Genomic DNA, 24,470 nt, shown 5'->3' with positions numbered 1-24,470 from the left:
CTGAAGAGATGGGTTTTCAGGGTGCGCCTAAAGGTGAGGAGAGTAGGTGATAGTCTGATGGATTGGGGTAGGGAGTTCCAGAAAATGGGGGAAGCCCCGGAGAAGTCGTGGAGATGGGCATGGGAGGAAGATACCAGGGAACTAGAGAGTAGAAGGTCTTGTGAGGAGCAGAGAGTACGTTTTGGGTGGTATTTGGATACAAGATCGGTGATGTAGTTCGGGGCAGTATTATGAACAGCTTTGTACGTCAATGTTAGCATTTCAATTTTATCCGTTGGGCAATCTGAAGCCAGTGGAGGGATTGGCAGAGAGGGGTGGTGGATATGGAGTGGTTAGTAAGGTGGAGGAGTCTGGCCGCAGTATTCAGGATAGACTGAAGCGGGGATAGCTTGTGGTGAGGTAAGCCGATGAGGAGGGAGTTGCAGTAGTCAAGGCGTGATATGATGAGGGAGTGAATGAGTTGCTTTGTAGTTTCCGGGGTTAGGAACGGACGTATCTTGGAGATGTTGCGGAGGTGAAGTCTACATGAGTTTGTCAGCGATTGGACCTGGGGCTGGAAGATCAGATTGGAGTCTAGGATGACATCTAGTACTCTGGCTTGCAGGGTGGAACTGATGTTGGTGTTGTGGGCTATAAATGGACCCTAATAAGCGCCTACACATATCTTCAGATTTCACAAAGTCTTACTTTGGGTCACCAACACAGGTGCTACCTTTCAAGGATCAGTGACTTTAGGTCCAATTCAGAGGTCAGGCAAGTCCCCTACTAACGCAGATCCGGTATACAGTACCCACATGCATGAGTTCTGTATGAACTGCTCTGCAGGGATGAGAAAGAAATCTGCTGAATAAAAAATAACAAATCACCTGTTAGTGCCATGACATGTGACAGCCTGTGATAACCGAGGCACCTTCCTAGCCTACAGCAGAGGATCCGGTTCTGGAATTGCCCAGCAGATCGTGTGTGTTACACCCAAAGCCAGCAATCAGGGATGATTTATGGAGAGTGGAGGAGAAAAAGGGAAAAAAAAAAAGGAAGACCATAGGGAAGCATATAGCTGATTATTTCTGCCTTCTATAAATCTTGTGTCTATTCCACTAATGAAGCTGTCAGGAGTTATGGGGTCTGGTTTAGGTGCACAACAAGATCCATGAAATATACACTGTATGTGACTAACAGAGACAGGGCTGAGCTGCAAAGTTGTCTGTCTGCCGAGATGTACCAAGCCATGACGATTATTATTATTAGAGATACAAGTAGCACACTTGGCAAATCTTCCCCCACATTTTGCATAGAGCAAGGGAGGGTAATAACTCCATCACATTTTTTTTTACACCATTGGGGAGATTTCCCTTCACTTCCAGTCCCAAAGCCAAAACAGGACGTTAGAGGAAATACCTGCAAATTGAGGGAATCCCTTGGGGCCCCTCTGGTTGCCAGAACTAGTGTCCTCATTGGAGGATTTCCACTCTATACCTATTGTGGGGACAACATAAAATTTGGGATTTTCTTTTACTTCCACATTCAATGATAAATGGTAAACAGGACAAATACAGAAGAAGAATTTCCCTAATGGGGTCACAGACAGCAATAAAAACTGACAGGGGAGCTAATCCATCTCCACTCTATCCAAAACTAAAAACAAAAAACACAAAAAAAAAACAAACACAAAAACCCTACACACACACAACAAAAAACAAAAACAACACACCAAAAACACAAACACAACACACCACACCAAAAACACAACACAACACACCAAAAACACAACACAACACACCAAAAACACAACACAACACACCACACCAAAAACACAACACAACACACCAAAAACACAACACACCACACCAAAAACACAACACAACACACCAAAAACACAACACAACACACCACACCAAAAACACAACACAAAAAACAAAAACAAAAAAACACAAAAAAAAAAAAAACACAAAAAAACCCCAAAAACAAACACAAAAAAAAAAAGAAAAAAACCCCTTTAGTTTTATATTTTAAAATAGAAAAAAAGCCCAACGCTAAATATTCTTAAAGATGTTCTTCCTGCCTATCCTGTGTACTTACCTTTTATAAATCCAGTCCGGTCACATGATCCTGCAGCCCCCTCGCCGTGTAAAGATGCACTTGACAATAGTCACTGTTAGGATTTTTTTCTTCCACTTAAAGCAGTATTTCAGTCACCTGTGGAAAAATTAAAAGTCAGCAGCTACAAAAACTGTAGCTGCTGACTTAGGGCTGGTTCACAGTCTGGATGCGTTTCTGCATGCATGTTTTTGATGCATTGTGGTGCATTTTACCGTGTTCCAGTACAGTTCTGTGCAGGAAATATGCAGCATGTTCTACTTTTTTTTCCGGAACTGGAATGCACAGGCGGCTGCTCAATGCACATGTGCGAGTCGTACTATCTTATTGGTCTCCCAGCTTTCTGGGACATGTCCCAGAAGGCTGCTGGAGAAGGGGGACAAACTGTCTCAGATCACCACAGCGATCTGGCCAGTAGTGGGTACCCGTCAAGACCAGGGGCACCTGCTCAAATATGGAGGGGGGGGAAATAAAGTTCCTCTTTGATTAAAATTTGGTATAAATGTTACTGCACACACTCCCAGCTTAGGTGCGACATCCCTTTTACACAATATATTATTTATACTGTATTATAATAAATAATAAACGCACAATTATCTATACATTTGCATTATAGTAAATATGATAAATCATTTACATTACATTTTAGTATAAATGAAATTTAAATATATAAATTAAATATTATAGTCCAATATATATATTTCACATATATAAATTTACTACAAATACATTTACTATAATTAATGAATATACATTTGTATATTACTACTGTTTACTGTTATGTAAATGTTTCTATAAATTAAACATAGTAAAATGAATTACATAAATTATATACAATCATATATTTAATTTCTATTCTATAAAAAAAAAAGGTATATATTACTACCAATTATATGTAATATATAGAATATATAAATTAAATATATCACAATTAGAAATAAACTAAATATTTATTAAAGCTGAACTTTATATTGTAAATCGCTGAGCAAACTGTTGGCGCTATATAAATCCTGTATAATAATAATAATAACAGTAAAAAGTATAAATCCTGTCTAATAATAATAACAGCAGTAAAAAGGGAAAGTTCCACTTTATGTCATTCCCCCTCCTCTTTTGGAACTTTTTTGTGGAGAACCTCTTTATTTAAATTTCTATTATATATAAAACAAAATGATTATTTTAATATTAATAACAGATTCTCAATACTAAGTAGCTCAATGTACAAAGCAAATTACTCATACATAAGACAGACTGGACTACTGATATTATTGAACTCAATAAGTTGATCCAATTTAGACCCCTCGATCACACTGGGCACGATTTGGCATGCGATTTGCATGCCATGCGACTTGCAAATTGCATGCCAGTTTGCACCCTATTGTCCGCAATTACAGTCATTTCTAAAGTAGTGCATGTGCTACTTTTGGTGCAATTTGCATAGACATCTGTGTCAGGTGTCTTGCAAATCGCACCTCAAATCCCAAAGACATCCTGACTTTGAAATCGTGAGACTTACAGTGAAGTCGCACGATTTCAAAGTCAGGATCGATGTGACCGGGTGTTATGCACGCAGTATGTAAAGCACCCATACTGTATACTGAAACACATGTAGTCATTGCTTCTACACTAATCCTACATACACATGACCCCCCCCAATTAGTAATAACTGCATCTACACAATCTGATAACAATATTAGCTACACCCCGCACTAGGCAATAATATAAATCCTGTATTATAATAATAATATTAAACAGAGAGTACATCTAATAAGAGCTCATAATGAATACAAACACTGCATACAGAGGACAGGTTGATATTATAATTGTGGTTATGAATTGCTTGCGCCCCCCCCCCCCACAGTACATTTACTGCAGACAGGCAGCACAGCTAGACAAAGATGTACCTGTATGTCCCAGCCAGTCTACCAGGTTTGGGGCGCGTGCCCCTTCCTGACCCGTGCAGTGAACGGACACAGGACAAGTTTGTCAGATTTCAGACAATTTATGGCTGCAACCTGCTGATCGCATCTGGCCAATCACAGCACAGAGCTCTGTGTTTGCAAACACAGAGAACTCTTTACACAGACAGTGATCAGTTTAATCTCTGTGAAACGAAACCTGAATTCAGGGAGAAAAAGCAGCACACATTACACTTGTTAGACACAGGAAGGCCCCTGTCACACAAGTGCTCCATTTGTCTGTTTATGGATGAATAAAACAAAAAAACTAAACAAAAAAAATAAATAAAGACAGCAATGCATTCCTATGGGCAAACAGACGTAAACAGAAGTCATCAGGTCAAATCACATTGACGTGTGCTAAAATGTGTCTAATAAGTCCCCAACGAGGAAATAATAATAATAGGCTGATAATAACAGAAGGCCAATTATGATAACAGTACTGTTATCACCACCTACATCATAATCAACGTTTTATTATTTGTATTATTATCAATAGAAGGATGATTATAATAGAAGGATGATTATAATATCATCATCATCATAATCAGCCTTCTATTAATAATAATATCACAGTCAGACTATTATTAATAAATAAAATGCTGATAACAAATCGCCATTTTATTATTATTAATAATAATATTAATAACATTAATAATAGTCTGATTGTGATAATAATAGCAGGCTGAATTTGATAATAGAGGGATGATTATGAGGATCTTATTCTCATAATAATAATAATAGGCGGATTATGATAAATACTATAATAATCAACCTTTTATTATCCTTGTATTATTATCATCATTAGCCTTCTATTATAATAATAGAACGCCAATTATGATTCTAATAATAATAATAGAATGCTGATGATAATAATAATAGGCTGATGATAATAAATATTATAACTATCATCATCAACCTTCTATTATTATCATCATCATCATAATTGGCCTATTATAATAGAAGGCTGATGATAATAAACAACAATAGAATGATGATGACAATAAAAAGGTTGATTATTATATTTATCATAAACAGCCTTCTATTATTATTTATCATCATCAGTCTATTATTATTATTATTGTTATTATTATTATTATTATTATTATTAATAGACTGATGATGAGAATAAAAAAAGCCTGATGATAAATAATAGAAGGCCAACTATTATGATAATATCATAATCATCCTTCTATTAATAAAAGGTTGATTATGCGAATAAAAAAAAAAAAACCTAGACTGACGATAATAAATATTTTTATAATTATCATCGTAATCAGCCTATTACTATTATCATCCAATTATTTATCATCATCATAATCAGACTTCTATTATATTGATATTAATAATAGAAGGCCAAGTATGATAATAATACAAGGTTATGATAATAGGCCGATTATGATAATAAATATTATCATAATCAGAATTTTATCATCATCATCCTATTACTATATATTATCATCAGCCTTCTATTAGTATAATAATATAAGACCGATTATGATAATAATAGAACGATGATGATGATGATGATGGAAGCCTTCCTATGGGTGCCCCCTGTAGTGTCTATGCTCTCACACACAGTACAGGGAGGAGGATGATGATGGAAGCCTTCCTATGGGTGCCCCCTGTAGTGTCTATGCTCTCACACACAGTACAGGGAAGAGGAGGATAATCATGGAAGCCTTCCTATGGGTGCCCCCTGTAGTGTCTATGCTCTCACACACAGTACAGGGAAGAGGAGGATAGAGATGGAAGCCTTCCTATGGGTGCCCCCTGTAGTGTCTATGCTCTCACACACAGTACAGGGAGGAGGAGGAGGATGATGGAAGCCTTCCTATGGGTGACCCCTGTAGTGTCTATGCAGTCACACACAGTAGCACAGTACAGGGAGGAGGAGGATGATGATGATGGAAGCCTTCCTATGGGTGCCCCCTGTAGTGTCTATGCTCTCACACACAGTACAGGGAGGAGGAGGAGGATGATGATGGAAGCCTTCCTATGGGTGCCCCCTGTAGTGTCTACGTTCTCACACACAGTACAGGGAGGAGGATGATGATGATGGAAGCCTTCCTATGGGTGCCCCCTGTAGTGTCTATGCTCTCACACACTGTACAGGGAGGAGGATGATGATGGAAGCCTTCCTATGGGTGCCCCCTGTAGTGTCTATGCTCTTACACACAGTACAGGGAGGAGGATGATGATGATGGAAGCCTTCCTATGGGTGCCCCCTATAGTGTCTACGCTCTCACACACTGTACAGGGAGGAGGAGGATGATGATGGAAGCCTTCCTATGGGTGCCCCCTGTAGTGTCTATGCTCTCACACACTGTACAGGGAGGATGATGAGGATGATGATGGAAGCCTTCCTATGGGTGCCCCCTGTAGTGTCTATGCTCTCACACACTGTACAGGGAGGAGGATGAGGATGATGATGATGATGGAAGCCTTCCTATGGGTGCCCCCTGTAGTGTCTATGCTCTCACACACAGTACAGGGATGATGATGATGGAAGCCTTCCTATGGGTGCCCCCTGTAGTGTCTATGCTCTCACACACAGTACAGGGAAGAGGAGGATGATGATGATGACACACAGGTGGCTCTCCTCGCGCCCCTGTACACAGGCTCGGTATATATAATGTATGACACAGCCGTGCCCAGACTCCACGGCCCGGTACGGACAGCCCGGTCTCACCCGCTCCGTCGGTGGCTCCTCAGGTGGGGCCAATCCGCCTCTCTCACAGCTCGCAGCCCCCCTCCCTTGACGCAGCTAAAATACAACCCCCACCTACAGACAATCAAAACACAGAGCAACACCGACCAATCCGGGGCGGCCCTGCCCTTAGCGCACTTCCTGTCCCCGTACGGAAGGCGGAAGCCGTGTGTGTTGTGGAGGGTCACGTGGGCGGCCCACGCCGCATATTCAGTGGAGTTCCGCGCTCACGCCGTTGTCATGGAGAGTAAGTGACCCGGGTGCGGGGTATGGGGGGGTCGGGGTGTTCATGGCCCTCATAGGCTGGACGTGCTCTGGGTAATTCTATAGATAATGGATTTCTATGTACTGTATCGTGAGAATTAAAGGACAACTCCAACCAGAACGTCCCCATGTTTCCAGACCTTCTAACAATCTGTTCACTGCTGGCTGTGACAACCTCCCTCTTCATATCCTGGTGTCACAGTACAGGAAGTGAGGGACAATCTCCCCCAGTGGTCACAGACAAGATCAGACCTGACCTCCGGCCTTCTACCGCCTACTCTCCTGGACTGGAATGGCTTCCTCTGATTTCGCAACACACTGTGAGTTCCTCACCGTGTAATTTCCTTGATGGCGGACACCCATCATCATCTAAGCGCTTTCCTCCTCAGCCTGACTGTCCCTGGCTCCTTTCATTCATTGGACTTCAGTTCTGTCAATCATGGAGGCTCAGCATCACATGTGGGCGTTTCCTTCTTCCGAAGAACACCCACTCCTCCAGACTTGACACCAAGGCTTTTTCAGATTTGCATAACTCCTCCCACTGTTGCATCAGAGCTGAAAGCACATGGGAGGAGCATAGGGGTAGGGTGCTGGGATGTTTTCAGGAAGCTATGTGCAGTGCCCACGCCCACCAGCCATGATCTGCCTGCATTGCATAGAGATGTACAGAGACGACTAAATTGCAGTGCCTCTAAAAAGCAAACCTTGTTTGGATTGCCTTTTACAACCGTTTGATAGTGAGGAGGAGGAGGGTTTTAACCCTGTAAATGCTGCACCATGTGGAGGAGTTAGCGGTGTGTCCCCATTCACATAACTGGGTCACATTGGACGCCAGTACGGCCTGTTGAACATGTCAAGGGTGATCTTTTTTTTGCTGCAGACAAAAAGCAAAAGCATTGCAACCGTGGCATGTGAACAAGGCTCAAACTTTCATGACCAAGGCTTTTTTTTTTCTATTCTCCACTGCGCTACTTTAACTGGTAGTTGCACGGTCATGCAACGCTGTACCCAAAATAAAATTTATATCATTTCTTTTCACACAAATAGGGTGTTCATCACTGGGTTTTTTATTATATAAATGAAAACTATATATTTTATTTTCTGTTATAGAACATACCAACATGTTCTCCTCTGATCATCTCAGCACACAGACTGCCAGTGTATGAAGGAGCAATGTCAGCCCTTCACTGGTGAACTGTGTTCTCCCTCCAGATTCTTCAGCCCAGAGCTGGAGGATCCGCAAACAAAGCAGCGATAATTTACTGCTGCTTAGTAAACGGTGTTTGGCTGATCTCTTATTGTAATCTCGCGAGATTATAGTAACAGCAGCCGTTTTCCAGCGTTCAAAGCATTTGTAGATCGCTTCTCCCTTCGTTCGGAGACGTGATCTACAGTTGCAAGAAAAAGTATGTGAACCCCTTGGGATTACGTGGAGTTTTGCATGAATTGGGCATAATATGTGCTCTGAACGTCATCTAAGTCACAACAATAGAAGAACACAGTCTGCTGAACATAATACTACACAAACATTAGATGTTGCCATGGTTTAATTGCACATAACATGTAAACATTCACAGTGCAGGGAGGAAAAAGTATGTGAGGCCCTAGCTTAATGACTTCTCCCAGAGCTAATTGGAGCCAGGAGTGAGCCAACCTTGACTCCAATCAGTGTGATGATATTGGATGTGTTGCTGACAGCTGTCCTGCCCTTAAAAAGCACACACCTGTTTTGGGTTTACTGGTTTCAAGAAGCACTATCTGATGTGAACCATGCCTCGCAGAAAAGAGCTCTCAGAAGACCTACGATCAAGAATTGCTGACTTGCATGAAGCTGGAAAGGGTTACAAAAGTATCTCCAAAAGCCTTGATGTTCATGTGTCCACGGTAAGACAGACTGTCTACAAATGGAGAAAGTTTAGCACTGTTGCTACTCTCCCTAGGCGTGGTCGTCCTGTAAAAATGACTGCAAGAGCACAGCGCAGAATGCTGCATGAGGTAAAGAAGAATCCCAGAGTGTCAGCTAAAGACCTACAGAAATCTCTGGCACATGCTAACATTTTTGTTGACACATCTACAATAAGGAAAACATTAAACAAGAATGGAGAACATGGGAGGACACCACGGAGGAAGCCATTGCTGTCCAAAAAGAATATTGCAGCACGTTTGAAGTTTGCAAAAGAGCACCTGGATGTTCCACAGCACTACTGGCAAAATATACTGTGGACAGATGAAACCAAGATTGAGTTGTTTGGGAAGAACACACAACACTATGTGTGGAGAAAAAAAGGCACAGCACACCAACATCAAAACCTCATCCCCACTGTGAAACATGGCGGAGGGAGCATCATGGTTTTGGGCTGCTTTGCTGCCTCAGGGCCTGGACGGATTGTTGTCATTGATGGGAAAATGAATTCCAGAGTTTATCAAGACATTTTGCAGGAAAACGTACGACCATCTGTCCGCCAACTGAAGCTCCGCAGAGGATGGGTGATGCAACAGGACAATGACCCAAAGCACACAAGTAATTCAACAAAACAATGGCTGCAACAACACAGAATACGCCTTCTGGAGTGGCCCAGGCAGAGTCCTGACCTCAACCCGATTGAAATGCTGTGGCATGACCTTAAGAGAGCGATTCACACCAGACATCCCAAGAATATTGCTACACTGAAACAGTTTTGTGAAGAGGAGTGGTCCAAAATGACTCCAGATCATTGTGCAGGTCTGATCTGCAACTACAGGAAACGTTTGGTTGAGGTTATTGCGGCCAAAGGAGGGTCAACCAGTTATTAGGTTCAAAGGTTCACATACTTTTTCCTCCCTGCACTGTGAATGTTTACATGTTATGTGCAATTAAATCATGGCAACATCTAATGTTTGTGTAGTATTATGTTCAGCAGACTGTGTTCTTCTATTGTTGTGACTTAGATGACGTTCAGAGCACATTTTATGCCCAATTCATGCAAAACTCCACGTAATCACAAGGGGTTCACATACTTTTTCTTGCAACTGTACACCGCTTCATAAAAAGGCATTCAGGAGAGAACTCTCTCCTCTGAGAATGCCGGAGAGCTGAGCAGCAGTCATTTACCGCCACATGATAAAAGGACGCCTGGGTTGGAGCAGAAAACTAACGATCGCTTTGCATTGATCGGCAGCACTGAGATATTTTGCTCATGAATACGTTCATATTTTGAGCGATCAGATAACAAAGATGCGATCGATGATTATTGTGCGTTATGATCATACAGCTTGTCATTCATCAAAATCTACTTCCCTGTGTGTTGCTTATCAATTGAATATGTTGTCGAATGTCGATTGATTATTCCAATCGGAAGAGATCAATCAGAAAATAAATCGATCATTTATCAAAGCATGCATGGCCATTAAAGAAGGTGGATCCAATGGGACGCAAACAGAAGGGTTGATGACTCTTTCCTATTCCCTGAACTGGAATTTAAAGTGGTTGTAAAGGCTGAAGGTTGAAACTTTTTGTGCGCAGCAGTGCCCCCAGCCCCCTCAGTACTTACCTGAGCCCCATCGTGATCCAGCGATGTGAATGACAGCCTTGGTTGTCCCAGGTCTCTGTCTCCTCATTGGCTGAGACAGAAGCGGGAGCCATTGGCACACACAGCCAGTCAGCCAATGAAGGGATAGGGGACGGGGCAAAGCCTTGGCTCCTCATGTGAATGGACATATGGAGCAGCGGGTACCCCCATAGCATGCTGCTTGCTATGGGGACACCCGACAGACAGGAGAGTCTGCCAGGGACCCGAGTAGAGGAGAATCTGGGTTGCTCTGTGTAAAACCACTGCACACAGCAGGTAAGTATAGACATGTTTGCTATTTTACTCATTTACCTGAGCCCCGTCGTGATCCAGCGATGTGAATGACAGCCTTGGCTGTCCCAGGTCTTTGCCTCCGCATTGGCTGAGACAGAAGCAGGAGCCATTGGCACACACAGCCAGTCAGCCAACGAGGAGAGAGGGGGCGGGGCAAAGCCTCGGCTCTGCGTGCAAATGGACACATGGAGCAGTGGGTGCCCCCATAGCATGCTGCTTGCTATGGGGGCACCCGACAGACAGGAGAGCCTGCCGAGGACCCGAGAAGATTAAGATCTGGGTTGCTTTGTGAAAAACGACTGCACACAGCAGGTAAGTATAGACATGTTTGCTATTTTACTCACACAAAACAATGAACCTTTAGAATCGCTTTAAAGGGCATGTCCTTTCTAAAGCTGAGCACCATATTAAACATTGGATTTGTTTGGCTGGTTGATTGTTCACTAGTAACCGTTTTTTGTATATTTCTCATCTGCAGGTAAAAGCCCCGGCTGTGTGACACCTAAGAAGACCGTTTTAACAGGCAGCACCAGGAAGGTCAAGGACAATGCTGCGGATTGGCACAACGTGATGCTGAAGTGGGAGAACCTTAATGACAGTGCGTTTGGGGTGGCGAGCAAGATCGTCAATTTGAGAATAAGCAACCTGTAAGTGTCGTAAGCAAGTTCAGTCTAGGACCTCGTTGACACAATCTTACTTAAACGACACTAAAGCTCCCTTTCTTTTAAAATTACAATAACAAACATAGAGTACTTACCTGCTGTGTGCAGTGGTTTTGCACAGGGCAGCCCCGATCCTTTTCTGTGGAACCCCTCTGGCGCTCCAAGCTTCTCTTCGGCAGGTGCCCCTGCAGAAAGCTGCTTTCCATGGAGGCACTCGTGCAGGCTCGCCCCCGAACCACCCTGTCTGTATCCATTGACAGAGAACGGGCGGCTCGGCCTCGCCCCCTCCGCCCGTTCAGCACAACATTTGATTTACATTTGTCATCATGTGATCGCTTTGACCAATCATAGCGATCACATGATACCCAGTTACCAGTAACAGTGATCTGCTGTGTCCAGTGGATAAAGCAGTCACAGTAGGGGACATGCTGCTCGCTCCTACATCTGAGCAGGCTCAATTACATATAAATACATGCCGCCTTGCCGCAGTAACTGTACTGTGGCAGGGCAGCAAGTGGTTAAAGTGGTTTTAAGCCCTTGCATATACCCAGTGAAATGACTGGCCTCAGGTGATACACTGAGATGAAACAAATCCTCCTGCAAAAGCTGTACCTGTTTATTTGCAGCCCTTTCTTCTGTGCAGTCTTTCAAAGTGCAGAATTTATAGTATACAGCTTGTTTGAGATTTCAGAAAGTAGGGAGCGGGGAGCTAAAGTTACGCTCTGCAAAGCTCATTGAGAGCTGATTGGAGGAATAGGAAACGCCCCCCTTCACACAGCACACAGGAACAGAGCTGAGGCTGTCAATCATGGTTCTGTGTGCTGGAGATCTCTCCTCTGTCACCTTTTTAGCTCTTGGTGTCAGGAAAACTTGTCAGAAGTGACTCATGCAGATAGCTGCAGAAGAGGGAAGCAGACAGAAATGACACTTAGTGCTCTGGACTAAGACAAGTACACACTATAGAGGGATATGCTTTGTTCATATTTCATGTCAGAGGTTCACAACCGCTTTAAGCATACGCCCATGCAAGGACCATGTTTGCCCACACGGTGATGTACACGTGTTCCATGCATGTGTGTGTAGGCAGTCCCATTCATGTCAATTGGGATGCATGGGACTGTCTGCTCCATGCAACTAGTCTGGTGACGAGTCCTCTCTTTAGGTGCTTAGTGTCCCTGCTGCAAGCTGCCTCCTCACATACAGTGAAGGGTTAATAGTGAGCAATCCTCACCTGCATTTATATACATAAATATCCATCAGTCTTCTACATGTTTTTCTTGTAGATCTTATGAGAAGATGTTAGCAGATGATACTTTACCTGGTAACCAGAATGTTAAGGATAAAGAGGAGCTGGAAAGGATGTGCTCAGAACTGGTGGACATACTGGAAAGTATGGTATGTATGTGCTTCATAATCATTGAAAACTCATATTTGGGTTCATGTTGAAGGGGTTGGCTCACTCACTTCCTATCAGTAAACACAGGTACACATAGACTCGTATTACAATACTTGCAACAAAAATCGCAAAAACCCTTTTTTTAGAAAGCATAGGAGGTCCAAACTCACCTATTATGTATATTCCTTTTCCTTTACTCCTTCTCCTGTCCTCTTCTTCCCTTGCTTGGTGCTAAGGAGACACCTGTGTGTGTGCTCCTGTCATGTTCCTGAGCCAAGCTGTGTGCATCCATAGACACACACAGTGCCTGACAAGCCACACCCCTGCTCCCTCTTTCAAATTGACTGCAGCAGGAGCCTCACACTTAGCACCCTCAGTGTCTCCACTATAACAAGGAACATTGATTACGGAACTGTGGTTAAGCAATACAGCAAAGTCACCTTCCCAGTCTGGGATTGGACAGTGACGGAGCCACAGAAGATTGATGAGATCTGTGCTCACTCTTTATTTATTTTATTTATTTCAGGTACTTATATAGCGCTGTCAGTTTACACAGCACTTTACATATATATTGTACATTCACATCAGTCCCCAACCCTCAAGGGGTGTACAATCTAAGGTCCCCAACCCTCAAGGGGTGTACAATCTAAGGTCCCTAACCCTCAAGGGGTGTACAATCTAAGGTCCCTAACTCACATTCATACATACACATTCTAGGGACAATTTAGACAGGAGCCAATTAACCTACCAGCATGTCTTTGGAGTGTGGGTGGAAACCGGAGTACCCGGAGGAAACCCACGCAGGCACAGGGAGAACATGCAAACTCCAGGCAGGTGGTGCCGAGGCTGGGATTCAAACCAACAACCCCAGTACTACCAGGCGGAAGTGCTGACCATTTAGCCACTGTGCTGCCCCTTAGCATATATGCATGCAGTATTGTCTAATGTTGTCTGTAATAAGCCTCCCTCTCCCAGTTCAGTGGCACAGGAGAGTGGGAGATTGATTTAGGTGTTTGCAATAAAAGCATTTAAAGCGGTAATAAAGTCTTTGAAAAAAAAAAAAATGTTTCCTCCTGCAAGCCAAATGCATAATGTGCTAATATGCATCGCACACTGGCCCATTATAAAGGACTTGCCTTAAAATGAAGCCCTCCAGAGGTGCGCTGTCACTGCTGCAGAGCCTTCCGTCTAGGGGTGGACTGACCACTTGGAAACTTGGGCACTGCCCGAGGGCCCGGGGTCAGTAGGGGGCCCCATGAGATGCCCCTGGTAATTTTTTCATAGGCTTTTTTGAGTTTGGGCAAGGACATGGGCCCCATGATCCCCTATTGCCCGGGGGCCCCATGAGTTGTCAGTCCGCCCCTGCTTCCGTCTTCTCCAGGTCTTCCTTCTGGGTTTGCGGGCTGTGACCACTCGAATGGCCAATCCACAATGATGTCACTCGTGGGAGTCTTACTCACTGCTCACTAGGATATCTCCTAAACAGTGCAAGTTTAGGAGATATTCATTTTACCAACTGGTAGGGTTTATTATAAGCTCACCTGTAGGTAAATATAAACAACAAGAGTTTGCTACCACTTTAACCACCTTCCGCCCGCCCTATAGTACAATGACAGGCGCAAGGTGGTTCTCTCGTTCTGATAGGACGTCATATGACGTCCTTCCATTCTCACTGCGCATGCGCGGCTCAGGGAGTGCGCAGTGCAGCGATCACCAGTGCGCTGTGTCCCTTGGACACAGCGGATCACGGAAAGAGCCGAAGATGTCGGTTCGGTCATGTGATCAGCTGTGTCCAGTCACAGCTGATCACATGTAAACACGGAAATGCCGGTTATCGGCATTTCTCTCCTCTCGAGCTGTCACGCTGACAGCTCGAGAGGAGAGATGATAATCGGCTTTCCGAGGAGGGGACATGTACACTGATCATCAGGGCACTGATGATCAGTGTGGCCCCAGAAGTGCCACCTGTCAGTGCCCATCAATGCCACCTGCCAGTGCCACATCGATGCCACATATCAGTGCATACCAGTGCACATCAATGCCACATATCAGTGCCCATCTGAGCTGCCTTTCAATGTCACCCATCAGTGCCACCTATCAATGCCAATCAGTGCCACCTATCAGTGCCAGTCAATGTCGCCTATCAGTGTGCATCAGTGCCATATATCAGTGTCATGTATCAGTGCTGCCTTTCAGTGCCCATCAGTGATGCCTGTCAATGCCTATCAGTGCAACTTACCAGTGCCTCCTCATCAGTGCCACCTATCAGTGTCCATCAGTGCCACCTATCAGTGTCCATCAGAGCAGCCTCATTAGCGCACATCAGTGAAGCAGAAAAATCACTTATTTACAAAATTGTATAACAAAAACTAAAAAAAAGTTTTTTTTCAAAATTTTCAGCGGTTTTTGGTTTGTTTAAGAAAAAATAAAAATCACAGAGGTGATTAAATACCACTAAAAGAAAGCTCTATCTGTCTCAAAAAAAATGATAAAAATCTCATATGGGTACAGTGTTGCATGACCGCGCAATTGTCATTCAAAGTGTGATAGCGCTGAAAGCTGGAAATTGGCCTGGGCAGGAAGGGGGTATAAGTGCCCTGTAGGCAAGGGGTTAAAATAGATTTCATGTTTTTTCTTTATTTTTTGAATGTCTAACTGCTCTTTTATGGTGTTTTTTATATACAGTGCTCAGCATAAATGAGTACACGCCTTTTGAAATGTAAGATTTTAATCAATATCTCAATGAACGTAAGAAAAATTTCCAAAATGATGACAAAACTGAGTTTTATAGAACATTTGTTTAGCTGATTACATGAAAGAAAGGTTAATAATATCACTTAGATTACAAAATCTTCAATTTTACTTAAATTAGTTGATGCAAAAATGAATCCACCCCACAACAAAAACTACTCTATCTAGTATTCTGTATGACCTCCATGATTTGTAAGGATGGCACCAAGTCTTCTAGGCATGGAACGAACAAGTTGGTGCCATAGTGCAACATCCATCTTTTTCCATTCTTCAAGAACGATCTCTTTTAGAGCCTGGGTGCTGGATGGAAAGTGATGCTCAACTTGTCTTTTCAAAATTCCCCATAGGTGTTTGGATTGGGTTCAGAGTAGGAGAGATACTTGGCCACTGAATCCCTTTCTCCGGTTCTTCTTCAGAAATGCAACAGTGGCCTTAGATGTGTGTTTTGGATCATTGTCATGTTGGAAAAGTGCACGACGACCAAAGGCGCGGTGTGATGGTAGCATCTTCTCTTTCAATATATGGCAGTACATCTGTGAATTCATGATACTATCCATGAAATGCAGCTCCCCAACACCAGCAGTTCTCATGCAGCCCCACAGAAGGACACTGCCACCACCATGTTTCACAGTAGGCGCCATGCATTTTTCTTTGTACTCCTCACCTTTGCGACGCCATATAATGTTGAAGCCATCCGTTCCAAAAACATTTATCTTGGTATCATCACTCCAGACTACAGAGTTCCAGTAGTCTTCTTTTTCAGCATAGGCTCTGACAAATTCTAGGCAGGCTTTTTTGTGCATGGGCTTTAGGAGAAGTTTCTGGAGGACGACATCCATGCCTGTTATTCCTCTGCAGTGTACGCCGTATTGTGTCACGAGAAGCAATCACCCTCTGGCTTTCTACTTCTTTAGCTAACTGCAGTGAACTTGCATGATGATTTTCTTCAACCCTTCAGAAAATGCTCCTGTCGAAGTGTTAACTTCTGTGGATGGCCTAGACGTCTCTGTGAGATGGTTGCAGTTCCATCTTTGTTAAATTTTTGTATAATTTTTGCTACAGTATTCTGACTGATAAGTAAAGCTTTGCTGATCTTCTTGTAGCCTTCACCTTTCTTGTGTAAAGAAATTATTTTCTTTCTCAGACCTTGTGACATTTCTCTTCCATGTGGTGCCATTGCTGACAGCATGAAATGGGAGGGGTTTTCTTTAACGCCCTATTATAATCACCTGTCTGCTGGACACCTGATTACTGAATAATTAGACTTACCTGTAGTTGAATTCTTATTAACTAGGATTTTGTTGTCTAAAATATAGCTCTTCTCCTAAGACTTTCATTGGGGTGTATTCATTTTTGCAACACGGTCTTGAATGAATTTGTTAGGAAAAATATTTTTTGTGCGTGCAAATGAACAAATCTTGTTTGCAATCAATGGCCCACATTTGTGGGAGTATTTTGTAGTATAGTGTCCCATAGAAAATGTTGATTCTGAGGAGGAAAGTAAAGCTTTTCTGACAAATCTGTTGGGGTGTACTCATTTATGCTGAGCACTGTATCTGCCAGGGGTTAAAGGAGCAGTTTAGTATCAACGGTCATCTGATCGCTCAGTTCTCAGGCTTAGAGCCAATGTGAGGCAGCTGCAGCATCGCACCATTAAGTTGAGTATGCATGTTTATTTTTTATATACCCTAAACTTCTCCTTTAACCCTGGCAGATACAGTGCTCAGCATAAACGAGTTCACCCTCTAAGCCTGAGAACTGAGCGATCAGATGACCGTTGATCGCTCAGTTTTCCGTCTGCTCGGAAAGAGAGTAGTGACTGTCAGTCACCGCTCTCTGCTCGGCCTCTCAATGCTCACTGGGGTGTGGGGCTGGAGAGTGGGTGAGCGCAATTGGTTCCAGCTTCGTGCTGAGAGGTGGAGCCAGCTGTCATTCAGACGGCTGGGTGGATCCTGACAATATTGTCAGAATCCTTCCAGAGCCTGGGGCAGCTCTGCCATGTAGGCTGATAGCTGACTATAATACGCTATCAGCCTGAGTCACAAGAGTGCAAAACTAAGCGCACTCCTAGGGCCCAGAAAAGAAGTATGGCCAAAAATGATTTGGTCTTACTTCTCTTTTAAGCTTTGAGTAAAGATGCCTATGTAGCTGACATTAATCTATATGTTCGTTTTTCTCTCAATGCTTCCAAATGATTTCAACCATTTTTGAACCCTCAGCAACAAATACAAATGAAGATGGAAAAACTGACGTCGACATTTAAAGGAGTGTGCGATCTGGAGGCTTTTCAGTGCCGTGGTGAAACACCTTGTCCTGTACTATTCCATACATGGCCTACTTCACTTTTCTGTGAGCAATCTGTTCCTACTGTATTGCTTTTTACATGGTTTTCTTCATTCTTTTGTTTGTCTGTCAGTGTTTTCAGCATCAGTTAAAGGAGAAGTTCACCTTTTAACAAAAAATAATAAATGCACATTTTTTTTTTTGCAGGTAAAAAAAATGTGTATTTGTTTCTTTTTGTTGTGGAAGCCTGGAAAGCATTGCACCAGCAATCAGATGGCTGGTGCCATGCACGACTCCTGCAGACCTTTATCTGTGTGTTCGTACCTCATACAGGCCAGCAGATACACAATGAAAGGAAGAATCAATGAACTACCGTAACGCTCAACAGTGCCGTGGTAGTTCATTGAGAACTACAAGCCGACAGCCACAAAGGCTGTGGAAACTTGTAGCTTTCCCATTCACAGAATACTGTGAATGAGTGATGTGGCTGGGTAGGCTGGTTCCTTATTATTATTATTATTATTATTATTATTATTATTATATAGGATTTCTATAGCGCCAACAGTTTGCTCAGCGCTTTACAATATGTTTCTTGCACAATGAAGCTGCCACTTCAGACACTCGTCTAGCCAAGGTGACAGCAAAAAGGAAAAGTAACTTGTGAGTCAAGGCAGAGAAAGTTATGTCTCCGACGGGGTCAAACAGGAGCTTCTGAAGCATTAAAAGGATCAAGTTTGAATGCCACATACAGTAGGTAAAGGTGATTTGACTGGGGGAGCCACATAAGAGACCCTTTGCACAAAAGTCTTCATGGTTACCATTACTTAATCAATTTTTACACTTACAGTTGTACTGCTAAGTTATCATTAAGTGCTGACAATTACAGGCTCCATGTACACGGGACGTTTGGAAAACACTTGAATGATGGAAACTGAATGCTGGAAAACGTAGGTTAAAAAACGTCTGTTTTAGTTGCGTTTGCATACCTCGTTTATGCGCGTTTGCGTTTAGAAGCTTTTTTAAAGATAACCTCAGGAGACCTTCCAAAATGCCCAGAATGCACTGAAAAACAGTAAAAAAAATTTACTATTTCAGACATTTTGAGAGAAATAAAGAGAGCAGAAGCAGAGAGAGCAGTATGTGTTGAGATTAGCTTTTTTTTTGGTAGTGTTTGGATGTGTTCCAGCTCATTTCTGTGCAGAAATTATGGCAGCAGTGTCTAACATATGTTTTTTCATGCGAAACCTCAAAGTATGGTGTACCGGGTCCATTTGAGTACCGGAAAAACGCTTTGCATTCCTTTTTCAAAAGGCTCTGGACAGCATCTGAAAATGGAAGAGTTAAAAAAAATTTCCAAACACAAACGCTAATAAACACGGTTGGCCGTGTTTACAAGCATTTGGTGTTTGAAACGCTAATAAAATCTACTCCTGAACGCACGTTTGGTGCCTGTAAACGAATATGTGTACATGGACACATTAGGGAGAGTTCAGGGGCTTCTGGAAAAAAAAAACGCAGAAAAGCTCCTAAATGTGAGTTTATCAGCTGCAGTGTACATGGAGCCTAAGGTTCCTACTAGGGGCAATTTAGACAGGAGCCAATTAACCTACCAGCATGTCTTTGGAGTGTGGGAGGAAACAGGAGTACCTAGGGAAAACCCACGCAAGCACAGGGAGAACATGCAAACTCCATGCAGGAGATGTCATGATTGGGATCTGAACCCATGACCCAAATAATGCAAGGCAGAAGTTCTAGCGACTAAGCCACTGTGCTGCCCATCAGAGAATGGGAATCCAATGGTCTCTTAAAAATGGCAATAATAGAGATCTGGCCCTTGATGGTAACAAATGCCAAACGATGGTCTGGACCTAACTGAAGAAGGAAAGGATCTGTCCCAACAGAAGTTCTAGAGTGAAAGCCTCTGAGCTCACACCAAGCACAGTACGCGTTCCACATCCAATAACTGACCTTGTACAAAGTGGAATTCCTGGCAAGGTAGTAAATCGGTGCTTGGTAGTAGATCCAGCCATTCTGGCAGACATCTGCGAGAAGTCTAGGTTGCATACTACACTGTCTTGGGACAATCTGGCTTAGGAGGACTACCAGAATGCCCACCGTCCCAATCCTGCAAAGCAGAGTTCAGGGCAGGAAAGGCATAGATCAAGATCCAACGAAGACACAAGAGGAAGGACATTGTACTCATTTGGTATGAAAAATGGACAGCAGGCCACCTCCTGAAAGTGTTAGTAGCCTGGCTGTCTCTGGCTTCAGTACTTTCGGATACACCGGCCCAGAACAAGCATGTTGCCAGTTAACCGCTTCAAGTCCGGACACTTTTACCCCCTTCCTGTCCAGGCCAATTTTCAGCTTTCAGTGCTATTACACTTTGAATGACAATTGTGCAGTTGGACAATTGGGCAACACTGTAGCCATATGAATTCTTTTATCATTTTTTTGAGACAGGTAAAGCTTTATTTTGGTGGTATTTATTTACCACTGGGCTTTTATTTTTTTTTTGCTATGTAAATGAAAAAGTCCAAAAAATTTTGAAAAAAAAGTGTTTTTCTTATACAGTTTTGCAACCAAATAATATTTCAGCATAAATCTTGGCCAAAATGTATTCCGTTATCTTTTTAGCAAAAAAAAAAAACCCCAAATTAGTTTATAACCAAAAATTATAATTTTTAAACATTTTTTTTTTACATTTTTATTTTTTTTTATTATTTGTTTTTTGGTTTTTTTTGTTTTTACATACTGTCACCCTAGCAGTATAGTGTCACCATGGTGACACTGTACTACTTGTGGGGGTGATTTTTTTTTTTACACTGATTGCTTTTACATCCATAAAGGCTGTAAAAGCAATCATTTCTCCTCTCTGGCTGCATTCTTGCAGCCATTGAGAACTGCTGTGTGAACTGTGATTGGTCACAGCTTGTCACATGGCACAAGGCTGTTGTGAATAGCCTTGTATCGTGATCTCTGATCATTCACAGATTTCACACGTAGTAAGCAATATTGTCAGAAATGACATCTTGCTTACTACTCTGCATGTGATCACTGATTGGCCAATCAGTGATCACATGATCGGGACCTCGCATAGAAGTCCCGTACGACGATCGGTGTTCCACTGTGTCCGGAGGACACAGCGGGCACCGGATCGCGGTGCTGCACGCTCCCAGGGAGCGCGCACAAGCAGGGAGGCCGCTTATAAACGGCCAGCCAACCCTGCACTGCCACCGTCCGGCCGTTTATATACAAAGAAGGTGATTCCTGACTTGCATTCCTGCTCCATGTCAGCAATTCATTCAGAGTTCATTGGATCAGTATGGTAGCCAGGAATCTAGCATTGACAGCTGTATTGCTTTTTCCCAGATAAGAACTGTAGTAGTAGCTCTGGTCAGTTTAACAGGAATTGTTTGGAGGGAATACTGTTGGGTAGAATTGCTCAGGGCCATATCCCACCAGCAGTCCTGTCACTGGTGACATCTCACTGTTATCATTGTAAGCCAGTCAATCCTGTTTTATTTTTCAGATGAAACCTCGCAGAGAATGTCGGACATGTACAAGAAGGAAATGGCACTTAAGCGCACAATTGTTGGTGAAATCGCGCACACTGCGGACCAGGACCTGATGATGGTCTATCTGTCTTGTTGGCTATATCAACCATATGTAGACAACAGTATCAAAGTCCTGCTGGAAAGCATGCTGCTGGAAACTGGCCACAGGCCCATTTAACAGACTCTCTGAGCCAAATTCTGTTTTGCCAAAAACTGACAAGTACACTATATGGCCAGAAAAGTCTGAGGACACTTTACGATCACATTTGTATCGGTTTGGTTGGCATTTCATTAAAAAAAAAAACATGGGCATCAGTATATAGTGCATACCCCCCCACCCTCCCCGCGTGAGCTACAGTATCCTCAACTCCTCTGAGACTTTCTGTAAGGCTTTGGAGGGTCTGGGGGAATTCGTGCCCATTTGTGAAGACACGTACTGATGTTGGATGAGAAGACCTGGCTCCAAATTGGTGTTCCAATTCATCCCGAAGGCATTCAGTAGTGTTGAGGTCAGGGCTCTATGCAGGACACTCCAGTTCCTCCACACCGAACCATGTCTTTATGGAACTGGCTTTGTAGACGGGCGTGGCCATGCTGGAACAGCAAGGAGTCTTCCCCAAACTTATCACAAGGATGGAAGAGCACAGTTGTCTAAAACGTGTTTGTATGCTGTAGTATTAAAGAGTAACTCCTCTTTTGTTGAGGAAAAAAAAATTCCCTTTTGGGTGATCTATATACATAGTGAGCATTGCAAAAAAAAAATTGTTGCAGATTCCTACCTGTTTGTTATCCTGGAGAAATAGTTGTTTGTCTGTGTCCATGTGCAGAGTAAATCTGTATGGGAGTGACTTCATAATTATCTATCAGCTGCTGCACCTGCTAGCTCTGAGGAAAGTGGCAGGGTCTGCATCCCTTTAGATCTGGTTCACACTATAGAAACATAGTCTGGATGCATATTTGCATGCGCGTTTTTGACACATTCCAGATGTTCTTTTCCCCCTTTTGTTTGGGTCATTTGGGGCCCAGTGTGTTTGTGTTTTACCACGTTCCAGTACAGTTCTGTGCAGATAAAAAGCAGCATGATCTACTATTTTTTCTGGAACCGAAACTGCAAGCACTGGTGTGAACCATGCCATTGACAACCATGTAACCTACTCTGTGTATTTTGGATGTACAAAAAAAAAACCGCACTGGAACATTCTGGTTGCAGGGGATGCTCAAAACCTGTATCTTAGTGCAGATCTCTGGGAAATTCAGTGAGCCAATCACACAAGCAGGAAATATTTCTCGGGGGCGTTCTGTGTACAGAGCACCTCCAGTTAGTCATATTGCATTTTACAAAAAACAGTTCTGCAGAATGAAAAGGAAAGGTAGGTTTTTTTTTTTTGTATATCATTCAATTACAATATGACTTGTGCTGCAATTGTGTATGTGTGTGTGTGTGTGTATATATATATATAATTTTTTTTTCCCCTGCAAAAGTGGAGTTACCCTTTAACAGTACTGTTTAATGGAAACACCTGGAGTCAATTTTGAGGCATATTTTATCTATATATATATATATATATATTTGCTGTACAATTTGTTTGTATCTCTATTAAAATATTATTTTGAGCCATATTTTCGGTCATAATAAATATATATATCCTATTGCTGTACAATAATTTTGTATTTTTATGAAAATATTTATTATTTTGAGCCATATTTTCGTGTATGTATGTGTGTGTGTGTGTATATGTGTGTGTGTGTGTATATATATATATATATAAATTTATTTATTTTTTCTGAAAATCTGCCTCAAAATAATAAATATTTTAATAAAAATACAAAATAATTGTACAGCAATGATAGATAGATAGATATATATATATATATCTCATTGCTGTACAATTATTTTGTATTTTTATTAAAATATTTATTATTGAGGCATATTTTCGGATATACAGTGGGGCAAAAAAGTATTTAGTCAGCCACCAATTGTGCAAGTTCTCCCACTTAAAAAGATGAGAGAGGCCTGTAATTGGCATCATAGGTAGACCTCAACTATGAGAGACAAAATGAGAAAAAAAATCCAGACAATCACATTGGCTGATATGGAAAACATTTATTTGCAAATTATGGTGGAAAATAAGTATTTGGTCAATATCAAAAGTTCATCTCAATACTTTGTTATATATCCTTTGTTGGCAATGACAGAGGTCAGACGTTTCCTGTAAGTCTTCACAAGGTTGGCACACACACTGTTGCTGGTATGTTGGCCCATCCTCCATGCAGATCTCCTCTAGAGCAGTGATGTTTTGGGGCTATTGCTGGGCAACACGGACTTTCAACTCCCTCCAAAGGTTTTCTATGGGGTTGAGATCTGGAGACTGGCTAGGCCACTCCAGGACCTTGAAATGCTTCTTACGAAGCCACTCCTTCGTTGCCCGGGCGGTATGTTTGGGATCATTGTCATGTTGGAAGACCCAGCCACGTTTCATCTTCAATGTCCTTGCTGATGGAAGGAGGTTTGCACTCAAAATCTCACGATACATGGCCCCATTCATTCTGTCCTGTACATGGATCAGTCGTCCTGGTCCCTTTGCGGAGAAACAGCCCCAAAGCATGATGTTGCCACCCCCATGCTTCACAGTAGGTATGGTGTCCTTTGGATGCAACTCAGCATTCTCTCTCCTCCAAAGACGACGAGTTGTGTTTCTACCAAACAGTTCTATTTTGGTTTCATCTGACCATATGACATTCTCCCAATCCTCTTCTGGATCATCCATATGCTCTCTAGCAAACTTCAGACGGGCCCGGACATGTACTGGCTTAAGCAGGGGGACACGTCTGGCACTGCAGGATCTGAGTCCCTGGCGGCGTAGTGTGTTACTGATGGTAGCCTTTGTTACGTTGGTCCCAGCTCTCTGCAGGTTATTCACTAGGTCCCCCCGTGTGGTCCTGGGATTTT

At 42.7% G+C, this 24,470-nt stretch overlaps 2 protein-coding genes across 2 annotated transcripts in view; one reads left to right on the top strand and one right to left on the bottom strand.

The window, feature by feature from the left end:
• Window positions 1-6,880, bottom strand: part of TECPR2 (tectonin beta-propeller repeat containing 2) — a 100,123-nt gene extending 93,243 nt beyond the window's left edge. The window contains exon 1 of the mRNA XM_089659430.1: window positions 6,748-6,880. The gene's annotated coding sequence lies outside the window, so the exon portion shown is untranslated. The remainder of the gene's footprint in view (window positions 1-6,747) is intronic.
• A 19-nt stretch (window positions 6,881-6,899) lies between these two features.
• Window positions 6,900-23,170, top strand: CINP (cyclin dependent kinase 2 interacting protein). The gene is made up of 5 exons (XM_089659431.1): window positions 6,900-7,012; window positions 11,350-11,518; window positions 12,817-12,928; window positions 17,900-18,029; window positions 21,496-23,170. The coding sequence occupies exons 1-5, from the start codon at window positions 7,006-7,008 to the stop codon at window positions 21,696-21,698; spliced, it is 621 nt and encodes a 206-aa protein (XP_089515557.1). The 5' UTR covers window positions 6,900-7,005; the 3' UTR covers window positions 21,699-23,170.
• The last annotated feature ends 1,300 nt before the right edge of the window (window positions 23,171-24,470 follow it).

This window comes from Staurois parvus, unplaced genomic scaffold (assembly GCF_062004578.1).
Source record: "Staurois parvus isolate SC_StPar_1 unplaced genomic scaffold, SC_StPar_1.0 ptg001156l, whole genome shotgun sequence".
Lineage (NCBI taxonomy): Eukaryota > Metazoa > Chordata > Amphibia > Anura > Ranidae > Staurois > Staurois parvus.
This window is presented reverse-complemented; position numbering and strand designations above follow the sequence as displayed.

Bases quoted from the DNA above. Each gene is read 5' to 3' on its own strand.
- CINP (XM_089659431.1), top strand. The intron at 12,929-17,899 runs GTATGTATGTGC...TTGAACCCTCAG, and splicing joins TGGACATACTGGAAAGTATG to CAACAAATACAAATGAAGAT. The intron at 18,030-21,495 runs GTGAGCAATCTG...TTTATTTTTCAG, and splicing joins ATGGCCTACTTCACTTTTCT to ATGAAACCTCGCAGAGAATG.